The 11826-nt window shown below is 50.1% G+C and overlaps 1 protein-coding gene across 1 annotated transcript in view; it reads left to right on the top strand.

Moving 5' to 3' along the window:
• The window catches only part of LOC109826657, a 5762-nt gene continuing 2691 nt past the window's right edge, over positions 8756–11826 (top strand). Inside the window, exons 1-2 of the mRNA XM_020393677.1 lie at positions 8756–8786; positions 9143–9271. Of these exons, the coding sequence (XP_020249266.1) occupies positions 8756–8786; positions 9143–9271 (160 nt within the window). The remainder of the gene's footprint in view (positions 8787–9142; positions 9272–11826) is intronic.

An 11826-nucleotide genomic window follows, 5' to 3' on the forward strand; every position in this document is an offset into this window, starting at 1 on the left:
TTTATTACAAGTTTATTTAGAGTAAACACTTAGATATCGAAAACAAAATAGGGACTGTATGTAGGCATCGAAAATTGCTTATAGGTCTCCACGAATGGCTCAGTATTAAGGAACGACGATGAACGTCACTATCCGGTTCACAGGAGTTCGATTGATGTCGATGAACGTTTGAAGTAAATCGACGAACTACGTGAACTAACGAAGGTACGGGCTAATCGGGAGCCCCGCAATGTTTACAAAAGGAACAATGCCCTTCGTGTCTCATTCATTCTACAGATGATCCAACCATCGGAGCTGATAGAACTCCTTGTCGGCTTTCCAACACACTTCGAATCACTCAAATCTGAGTTCGGACGAAGGAATTACAGCGGAAACAGATAAATACACCATATGGAGTGTCTCGGACCAACGAGACACCCTTCGGTGTCTCGGCTAAGGCCGAGACACCCTAGGGTGTCTCGGATCAATGGGAGACACCCTAGGGTGTCTCCGATCAAATGGAGACACCCTGGGGTGTCTCCAAGGCAGATTTGGGCCTTTAAGTGTTTTTAACCGCTCCGTTATCCCCTCAAGCCTATAAATACAAGCCTTAGGCCTCATTTTTCGAGGTCTGGAATTTTGGAGATTAGGCGAAGCCCTGCCGGATTGAAGACTGAAGGTGCACGAATTTCAGAGAGGAGGAGGAGAGAGTCGATCGATTCTTCAGACGGCAAAGAGAGAGAGAGATTCTGTCAGAGTCTGGCAGTTGCCCTCGGATTCGTTCTTACGATTATCCGTTGTGGTATATTTTGGGCTTAAGAAGAGGTGATTAATATCGCTCGCCGAGATAAGAGCTACGGTTTCTCGTCCTTCGCGATAGAGAGTATGCGGGCATTTTTCAGCAATCAGATCTGATCAAAGACGGTGGTACGGATAAACCCCGCACAGAAGCAAGAGATCCACCGCATAAGCAGAAGACCGAGGTCGGATCTCTGTGTTTTTTGGGATAGGTTGTAACTGTTTTTTGATTGTTCATTGGTGCTAAATGATTATAACAGGACTGGATTTTTGTTTTCGTTGTAAACGTCTGAAGTTTGTAATGAATCTCGCAATGAAACAAGCAACTTTCTCCGTAAACAAATTGGCGACCACAGTGGGAGCCAACAGCTTCGCTGCCGAAGCTGTCATGCCGCAGCCGATGATCAAGATCCCGGTGCTCGAAGAGGTCGAATACGAGTTCGACCAGCAGAAGTTCGAGGAGTATGTCTCCTCCTCTTCCTCCAGATCTGCCTCTCCTTGTAGATGCAGGAAGGCCTCCTCCTCCAGGAAGATCCACTGGTCTTCAGATCTGAAGACCCAAAAAGATGATCTCTCCGCCGTCGTTGTTGTAGTTACACCTCGCAACGATCCGCCAGCTTCCAAAGAAACCAGATCCAACGTTCGTGACAACTCCTCGAAAGTCAAGGAGTTGCCCGTTGAATGTGCACCAGTGTTGACGAAGAGGGCTCGTCAAAGGCACCGTCAACATCTCGCGCGTCAATTTGCCAAGGCTTTGGAGCCTGTTGACGGGATCTGCTATGATGCGGATCTGAAACGCAGAAGACGCAAAGTATTCTAGCAACAAGCTTTGGGAACCTCCTCCCAATTACCTACTAACGAATGGGTTCGTGTCAAACGAACCCGTTCAACTCCTGAGGAGCGTATCCACAAGCGCCGCGCACTGCTAGCGCAGACGAGGATCCTTGTATGGAATGCACAGGGGTTACAGAAAGGAAAGGTGGTCAAAAAGCCACCAAGATCTAAGCAAGGTTGGATGCCAAAGGTCAAATTAGTGCCTAAGGCAAAAGCATCCGAGGCTGTTCTCCGGCCTTTATCAACTCCAGATCCCGTTCCTATTGCTCTCGCACCTCCGGCGAAGCCCTATGACAGCGTGGATCTCCCTAAATCTAGAGTCCCGTTGAAGGATTGCATCAGGGCTCTACCCGAGGATCGAGGCAAAGCGCCTATTAAGGAAAGCTTGAGACCGTTGAAGGAACTTCGAGCAAACATCCAGACTGGGGGTCGTACGTAACCTCCTAACGAATTAATTTTCATAACGGCCCGCTTGGGGGTGCGTGCAGAAAACCAGGAGCCCGTTAAGGTTTCACCCTTACAAGGGTGTAATCCCAAATGTGTGACTCCTGTAAATACCAACAAGGCAATGTTTACTCAGAGGAAAACGCGTCAGACAGACGAACGCGTTATACCTGAGAATTTATGTAAACAGCTGATAGGTTACTCCGACCGTAACGTCGATGAGTTATACTATCGGGCTAGGGGTACGAATAAATCTCGAAAGAGAAGTACCCGAAAAGCGGACTCTCACTGTCCGTGTATCAAAATTATCAGGGCAGTATTATCAGCGTGTAGCTGCCCCAAACCGCTTCACAGAGGGTCTCGGTATTCGAGAGGATCTCCGATGGAACGACGAAGCCCAAATCAAGGCGTTTCCACCAAAGAGGATCGGTTGATCGAGATGATGAATTCCCAAAAGTTACCATCAACATGGTCAATAAGGAAAAATCTCCGATTGTTTCAAGTGGTTCCAACCCTAATTTCTCTCCAGGAAGAAGAGTCAGTTCAGGAATAACCCAACAAATATCTCAGCTTCAGCTAGAAACCGTTGGACATAATAATTACCAGGGCGTCCATAAAAGAATACATTCCGATGATGAACTCTCGGATTCTTATTCCGCAATCGCCTCTGACGATACAACGTCTAGCATAGGACAAGCTCGAGAAGTGTTCATGGTCAACACCGAGCAAATAGCCAAAATCATTGAGGATGCTTTAGCCAAGCAAAAGAAGCATTCAAAATCGAAATGGAAATGGCTATGCAGGAGATGAGACAAATGCACGACCAACAAATCCGAGCTTTGTCGAATCAGCTAGTTGAATCCAGCCGTCGTACCCAGAACGCCGCAGTTGACAGCGATCCAGAAATGGACGAAATCATCATGGCCGATGCACCTCCCAAAAATACTGGGTGTGGTTCAAATGCACACCCTACAGATAACAACGCTGGGGGTGGTTCTGCCAAAGATAATAACACTGGGGGTGGCCGCATTATTCCTCTCGGAAATTATCCAAAACAGGATATAGGTGAGGACGAAAAGATAAAGGATCTCGAGAGAAAAATTAATGCTTTAATGTCTGCTCAAGAAGTAAAGAAGACCGGCATTCCATATCCATACCCACGAGAATGGGAATCAATCCCCTATCCGGCGAAGTTCAGTCTAATTAACTTCACACCGTTTGATGGGAAGGGTTCACCCACGCAGCATTTGATTTACTTCAAATCGCACCTGGGTGTTATCTCTGGTAATGAGCCTCTGATGGTACGGTCTTTCGTTGGCACTCTTTGTGGAGCCGCCTTCGATTGGTATCGTCGCCTCAAGCCAGGAAGCGTGAATAGCTGGGACGACATGGAGACAAAATTCCTCGCTAATTTCTTCGACGACGACACCGAGATATCCATCGGAACGTTGCTCGACGAGAAACAAAAGGACGGGGAGTTGGTCGACACCTTCGTCAAGAGGTTCCGGAACAAGGCGATGAACTGTCGAGACCCGATCACTGAGGAGTTCATCCTCCAGACTTGCCACAACAACCTCTCATTGGACGTGTTGGAGGTAATGGGAACGGTGCCGTCTAACACTTGGAAAGACTTGAAGGTGCGTGGTGAACAAGCCGAACGCTTCCTCCGAAGGAAGAAGACCGAGAGGAACCTACCGACGGCTAATCCTCTGAACTCAAACTTCACCTCTCGTGGTAAGGGCAAAACACCTGCAGCTACTGGTGGTGCTAATCAAACGTCACAACGGCAATCCCGAAGGCAGCAAAAGACTTCAGACCCGAGACTCAAAAAAGAGTACTCATTCAAGGACGAAGACGTTCCAGCCATCTTCGAATCCCTCCTTGGAAGCAACAAGATCAAGCTACCACCTATCACAAATCAGGAGGACAGGAGGATCCTTCATCCTACCAAGGCTTGCTTTGCTCTCAAAAATATCATCCAAACCTTGGTTAAAGCTGGCGTCATATCGCTCAATTAAGTCAAAAAAACACTCCAAAGAGTATACGAGTATAAACTGCTTCTTAATCCTCCAACAAGTGCATGAGGTTAAACTGCTTCCTTACATACTCCAACAGGTATATGAGTCTAAACTGTTTCCTTTCTTTCACGGGAAGTTCCTGGAGAATACTATGCCTGATATTCTTAAGGATAACCCGGACACCCAACTGAGTATAATGTCGGACCTAGTTCCACAAGGGAAGCTGGGGGGTGGATTATTCATGTATCGGGAAGTTCTCGAAAGAATACCACGGGTGATATTCTTAGGGATAACCCAATCACTACAAAAGTGATAATTAAAACATTCACATTTAAACTCTAAAGGTTAGAATGTTTTCCATTATTGTTATCAAATTCACTAATTCTCATGAGTTATCTTGTTGAGACAAGATTCGATCCTCTTGACAGATTAATCTTTCCTCACAAAAATCCCCCACTGATCAAGTCAATTGACGATAGGTCCACTAAATTTTCTGTCCGCCAATTCATGGCACAAAAATCCCCCACTGATCAAGTCAATTGACGATAGGTCCACTAAATTTTCTGTCCGCCAATTCATGGCAATTTCCAAAGCTTGACGTGTTAAGTCCTGATTACTTAATGTCAAAACCCTTCATCGAGTGGCCAGTACAAACCAGTATTTCTACTGCTACTTGTATTCCACTCCCTTTGCTTCCAGGTCAAACCTTCCTACAGTTAGGACCACAGCCAAAATCTAATCTCGATTCCCTCCATGAACGAGAGGTCCACTTTCAAATTGGGTGATCAAACCTTCCTACAGTTAGGATCACCTCAAACTCCTGCTTGGTCAAACCTTCCTACAGTAAAGTCCAAAACCACAATTCACTCTCGATAAACGAGAAATTCATTTTTAGTTCGATAATCAAACCTTCCGACAGTTAGGGTTATCTGAATCTTTTTGATTCTTGGAGTGGAGATCCCACTCTTAGTTTCACCTTTCCGGATTCTGGGGGTGGAGATCCCACCTCGAGTCTCCTTTCCAGCTGAAGATAGAATATAAAATTCTTCTTCCTCAGTATCGGGAGATAGAATATAAAATTCTTCCTCTCCCATTTCGGGTTCGTCTTTGCCCCAAGAGAAGACACCACCTTTTTCAACTCCCAAAATCTGTGCCTCACAGGTACGGGGAATTTTATCCCGAATCCTAAAAAGGGATAAGTCAACGCCTAACACGCGTTGCCGGTTTAGTCTTTCACCGATTAAAAAAGAAACCAGAGTACAATTCTGGGGACTTTCATCCCGAATCCTAAGTAGGGATGAGTCAACGCCTAATACGCGTTGTCGGATGCCATATTCCCGTAAGAAATGGCAAAGTCTATGTATTCAAAATCATAGCATTAAGTCTAAGAGAAGCAATTCTCTTAGCACAACGTTACATGTGAAACAGGTTTTAATAATTCACATGCTAGCCCGATTCAAACGGTAATCGGTAAAGGCACGTCAAACCCGTTGATGGCTGGGGGTTTGCCAAAAATCCCAAAGTCTATGTCTAACACGCATTGCCGGTTAGTCTTTGACCGTAAAAAGGACAAAAGACCACATATTCAACATTGTGGCAGGTTGTTATTAATAACACCATAATCCGTGCCTCACACGCATGGGGAATTTTATCCCGAAGCCTAAGCAGGGATAAGTCAACGCCTAACACGCGTTGCCGGTTTAGTCTTTTACCGATTGAAGAAAACACCAGAATTCGAGTCTGGGGATTTTATCCCGAAGCCTAAGTAGGGATAAGTCAACGCCTAACACGCGTTGTCGGTTTAGTCTTTTACCGATTGAAGAAGACACCAGAATCCGAGTCTGGGGATTTTTATCCTGAATCCTAAGTAAGGATAAGTCAGCGCCTAACACGCGTTGCCTGGTAGTCTATTCCCGTGAGAAAGATGAAGTCTACGTATTCAATATCGTAGCACTAAAAGAGTTAACTCTTTTAGCACAACGTTATGTGCAGAACGGATCTAAACAATCTGCTTGCTAGCCCGACTCAAACGGTAGTCGGTAAAGGCTAATCAAATCCGTTGATGGCTGAGGATTTGCCAAAAATTCTATAACTGCGAGTCATTGACGCATCAACTCCCCTAGTTGGTCTCGTGACTCGAGCACCCAACAAATTCAGGATAAAAATCCACACATGCAGATGAATCAGCTTTTACAGATTGGTCCGGCAAACCCTCCACAAAATTTCAGCCGAAGGACCGCTTGGCGATCCATCTGGCAGACCCTTGCCTCTTGCGCTCGATCTCTGGCTTGGCCTTGATCGATCGCGAGGGAGTGGGCTCCTCCGATGAGACTCGGTTGGAACCCTCGGGTGCGGAGGCTTTGACCGTCTGAGGTCGGCCTCGGCGCACAGCTCTGTGGCGTTTGCGGGACGCATTGCCACCCGAGGAGGAGGAGGACAAGTATTCTTCGTACTTGGCCTGGTCGAACTCGATTTCGAGGGACTCTACTGTCGTCCCGATAGTAACCTCATCAAACTGAGCCACCACCATTTCACTCGATGAAACAGCTGCTCCCACTGTGGTCGCCATCTTCTGTAGGGTGAAAATTTGATTCTTCCGAAGAAAGGAGTTTCGTTTGTATTTATAAGAAAGCTTATTACAAACTAACAAATCAAATGTTTACAACAGAAGCAGAGGGAAGGCCCTCTTTGTTTTGTGTGGGGACTTTAGGTGGCTATAGGACGCTTCGCTCGATGCTCGGGTCGAGTCTGCTTCCCTTGGACCGTTTGAATGAGGTTGCTGGAGAGCTTCAGTTCGCAGTAGAAGCTCGGGGCAATGGAGTTCGGGTCTGCTTGGTTCGTCGGCGATCGGAGCTCGGAACTAGGCAGCAGTGCTGTAATGCAAGGATTTGCTAACAGCTTGGTCTCAACTCTTTTTTCTCCAAGTTTTGCGACCTCTCTTCCATCGTGCTGGAAGGGGTTTTTAAATGAAAGAAGGACAGCTTGACTTCTCCTTGAATTGTGGGATGTGACCACATCCTCTTCAGAGACGTCTCGCCGTTCCTCGATACCATGAACGGTCATTCCAGGGATTGTGCTCTATGTCCTGTCACCTACGATGGGAAGGCCCATTCTTGTATGTGAGGCAACAAACGACTGCTATCCGAGTGGATTTGACCAGCATTAATGAACCGCATTTATGAGTTCGCAGATCGATGAAGTGTCTGTCCGATCACTTGTACTGTGCGTGACCGCCCGGCGTGCTTTGAGCACGACGCTTTCTCCTTTCCGGTCAGGAGAGGCGGTGAAGTAGGTGTACAGTACTCGAGTGGGTCTAGCCAGCTTGCCGAGTGCCGGCGGATCCAGCTCTTGGCTCAGACAGCCGAGGTGAGTCGCATTTATGAATGCTCAGGTTGACTCGACACCTGTCCAGCTCCTTCGCGCTGTGCGCACTGTGGGCGGCCGTTTTGACGGTCCTGGGGTACTGTGCTCTCTCTCCCTTCGGGTCGAGAGAGATGGGAAGGTCCATCTCAGCACGTGGGGTAGTGGATACCCAGCTGTACTGACGGTTTTGGGGCTTGCTGGCGGATTCGACTCCGAACTCGGGCAGGCGAGTTGAGCGAAGAGCAAATTTCCGCCATCCTGATCGCTCCTGACTCATGCTGGCGAGTCGACCGTTAGGCGAACCTGGACTTGAGTACAGTCGACGTCTACGCGGTTTAGGTCCGTGCCAGAGAATTGGGCGTGCGAACTCTTCTCGTAGGCAAATTTCCTGTAGACCCATAGAGGTATTTTTTACCGTCTACAAGACCCCCTTCAAAGTTTTCAGACCTGAACTGGCTTGCGTGTGGTCTGGAATACTTTGAATGAAGAAATTGTTGGCGAAGCAAGTGCCTTCGATTTCTCTTAGGATTTTTAGCAAATCCTCAGCTATCAACGGGTTTGATGTGCCTTTACCGATTACCGTTTGAATCGGGCTAGCCATACTATTCTCCTCAGTATGATGAGTTGTCGAACAGTTTCTCTTAGGCTTAATGCTAAGATTTCTGCTCTAACCCTTAGCCATCTGGGGCGTGGGTTTCAACCGTTTAAGCAAGGTCATTCTTTTGGCTTTGTTCGTAATTTTACCTTTGAGGGCGAATGCATCGCCAAGGCGAAATTAGTTTTTGAGAGCCAATTTTCGCGCGACTCGTGGGGTTATGCCCAGTATTTGCAGGCGAAACCCTTCCTTTTGTAGGCGGAACCGGATCTGACGGGAGATGAGCCACGTGTTCTGCTAATAGAGCCTCGTGCTTCCCAGCTAAGACATTGGATCGTGGCGATCGTGACTAGACAGCACGATCTTCGTGCGTTTCGCCCTGCGACGTATCGTGGCCGTGGTTCTCGGACTCAACCGTCGGATTCAACCGCCAATCTCGGTCCCTTCGATGCACTGAGGGTGATCTGGGCCGTCGAATTTGATCGTGGCCCCGTTTCCTGTCCGTTAGGGTTTTCGCCTTTCGAGGGCAGTCGTGGCCACGTGGACAACTCCGCCCTTCTAAATCAGCCGTTTTCCTCCATTGGGAGTTACCGTGCTTTCAAATCTTGAAAGGGGACATCCAAGGAAAGAATTCCCGCTTCCTCTCGCAATGGCTCCGAAATCCAAGAGGTGTAAAGTGAGGGGTGCAGGCCCCGGACGTTACTCCGACCGTCTCTCTGCCGGCATGCCTGCCGGTGCTATGGAGTCGCGCCCAGGTACGTTGATGGGTTTGCTGGACGTTCTCTTGTAGGTCTTAGGCGCCGGATTTGGGGAAATGAGCGTTACTCGTTAAGCTTGGTAGCCTTCCCGATTTGGGGCAAAGCTTGCCCTGTTTGCCCTTAGAAGACGATTACCGTCTCCGCGGGCGAGCCCTTCAGTGGGAAGGAGGCGAACTCCCTTTTTGTAAGGCGAGTCCGGCCCCTTCCTGTTAGAGGGACGTCTAGTCTGTAGGGGCAGACTTTATTCGAAGTGGGTTCCTCTTTGCGATTTCGCCCTCCTCTGTTTGATGGGTGATTTTACCCCTACAGCGGATTTTGTCTTGATTGACCTTCTTCTTTTCTTTTCGTTGCAGTGACCTTTTCCGATGAGGCTTTTCCAGAGGGTGTGGCCGTCGGCCACGTCGGGGCTACGAGCTACGCAGCACCTTCTCGGTTTCCCTCTTTGGCTCCAGTACCCGTGTTCACCGCTGATAAGCCGCATGGTCTGATACAGAGGGTCTCGGATGGTCATCATTTGACCCTACGCGAGCTGACAACCAATGCGGCGCTGACAGATGAGGCGAGGGCAGAGCTGCCGAAACCTCAATTTTTGTTTGGCGACTCCATGACCGACCCTTCCGCCCTGCTGCTCAAAGAGAGCCGGTGGTACCGTACGGTAGAGGGGACCCATTACTACCTCCCCAGCATGTCGAGAGGGTTTTCGATTGTTGAGCTGCGGTCCCTCACGATCCCTCGGACGATGAACTGCGATTTGACCCCCACTCAGGACGGGGTCACTTGTGGCGTCTTTACGGGCTCTACGGCTGGGTATGGAGTGGAGAGCTCATGTAAGCGCGTGACGGGTCTGCGCCCTGGCTTAGTGTCTGCTGACCCGCCCGTGGGGGAGTCGACAGCGGTGGCGGAGACCTTCCGTCACCGCTTCTTCCGAGTCGGTGGAAGCTTTCCCCCGAAGGACTTTAGAGCCCCGGGGTGGGTTTACTCTGCGCCTGGCAGCGACACGTGGTGGTCCAAGATTACCGACTATGTTTTGGCCGAGAATGCTGACCTCAAGGGCACAGAGCTATATGTGGCCCTCGAAGCCACTCGACATGGCCTGCGGATCAACGCTTCTCAATTCCATAGCATTCTGGAATTGTATTGTGCGGAAAGCGGCACATTTTTCACCCCCAACGGTGAACTTGGTATCACCCCCTTCGAGATGCACGACGTGTCAGGGCTACCTCTGGGAGACTTCCCTTATGAGGAATACGTCCCTGATCAAGCTGAGATCGATCAGCTGTCAGACAATTCCCCTCTGGCGGTTGAAACTCTGTGGGAGTTACTCTGTCACTTCCACATATGCCTCAGTACCTTAGGGGCCTCGGATCATAAGGGGAAGAGGAAGAAGACCCCAGGGATTAGCCACAAGAATTGGGCTGATTATCTGTTCCCTGGGAACGATGTCAAGAGGAAGCCCGCTCTCCCGTTAGGCGCGTGCGACCAGCCCGAAGTGGAGGCGAGGACAGCTAGAGAAGGAAGCACCTTCACACTTGACCGCGATGAGGGCGGATTTAAGGCTGGTACGGTCCTTCACTCATTCCATCATCAGGCGAAGTTTCTCATTTTGGGGAAGGCGCTGCTCGCGGGGTACCTCATGTTATGGCTGAAGAGGTGCGTAATCCCCACTCACTCCTTCGAGGCTCTTCCTATAGAGGTCGTGTATCCGGCGGTTTGCCTGGCTCACGGGAAGTCTTATTCCCTGGTATCGGCGACGATAGCGTGCATCCATCGGGGGCTCCGTACTCTGACGAGCCAATTCTGCCGTGTGTCGGTCCTCGACGAGGGGGAAGGAGAAGTTATCAGAACCCCCAATCCTAGGGTGGGGCTACCGTATACCTACTTGGTGGCATGGTTCGTCTATCACTGCGAATGCTTGATGAGTGCCCCGGCAGCGCTTCAGGGAGACAAGTTTGTTCCCTTCGTCCAGCGTTTGGAGAGGTGCTCTTGGAAGTGCAAGGACATCCCCGATACGAGGAAGACGCTCTCCCACTTCGGGCACTATAATTTTCGTCGATCTTTTCCTTACTTTAGCGGGGGTGGATATGGAGAATCTCTCAGGGATGCGCCGACGGCGGATCACCACACAATCCTTTCCCGTGGTGCCTTTCGCTGGTTGGTGGACATTCGACCAGGGTATCACGTTCTGAGAACAGGCTCCACATGCTATCTCGAGCCATACATCCCTTGCAGGTTTGCCCGCCAGTTTGGGTATGATCAATTGTATGTGGGCAACGCCAACCCTCGCCTACACTTCGAAGGAGGACTGGTTGACGGCGCTCGGGGGTGGTTCTGGACCCATGCTGGAGGTACTCAAGCTCGTTTTGAGTTGCCTGCGAAGGACCGCGATTTACACCACACGCTCTTGTACTGTCGGTGGTATCGGGGTGCTAGTGCTGACCCTGCCAACTTCTGGTTCCAAAGCTCATGTCTGGCGGAACGCGATCGTCCCATCAGGGGCTCTCTCCGTTCTTCAAAGAGAAGGGGCCACCAAACCGCTAGGGAGTTGTTCTCGGAGGATCCAGTGGAGGACTGTGAGAGCTTCGATGCTGGTGGCGAATCTGAGGTTCCCGATGTTCAAGCTCCGGTTCAGAGTCCGACAATCGGACAAATGGGGGCACCTTTGCTATCCCCGAGTAGCTCGCTTCTCTCGAAGCGTCAGCGGGAGGCGGTGGCCGAGAGTTCCAGAGCGGAGGCGGCCAAGAAGGCTCGCTGTGATGGGACAGTCGGGACCATCCAAGTGGCAGGGGGTCGGGATGACGTTTCTCCGATAAGGATTCCTGGAGCGGCTCCGTCCGGGTCTGGAGTGGCTCCGTCTGGGTCTGGAGTGGCTCCGTCTGGGTCTGGAGTGGCTCCGTCTGGGTCTGGAGTGGCTCCGTCTGGGTCTGGAGTGGCTCCGTCTGGGTCTGGAGTGGCTCCGTCTGGGTCTGGAGTGGCTCCGTCTGGGTCTGGAGTGGCTCCGTCTGGGTCTGGAGTGGCTCCGTCTGGGTCTGGAGCCGTG

This window comes from Asparagus officinalis, chromosome 10 (genome assembly GCF_001876935.1).
Source record: "Asparagus officinalis chromosome 10, Aspof.V1, whole genome shotgun sequence".
In the NCBI taxonomy this organism is placed as follows: Eukaryota; Viridiplantae; Streptophyta; class Magnoliopsida; order Asparagales; family Asparagaceae; genus Asparagus; species Asparagus officinalis.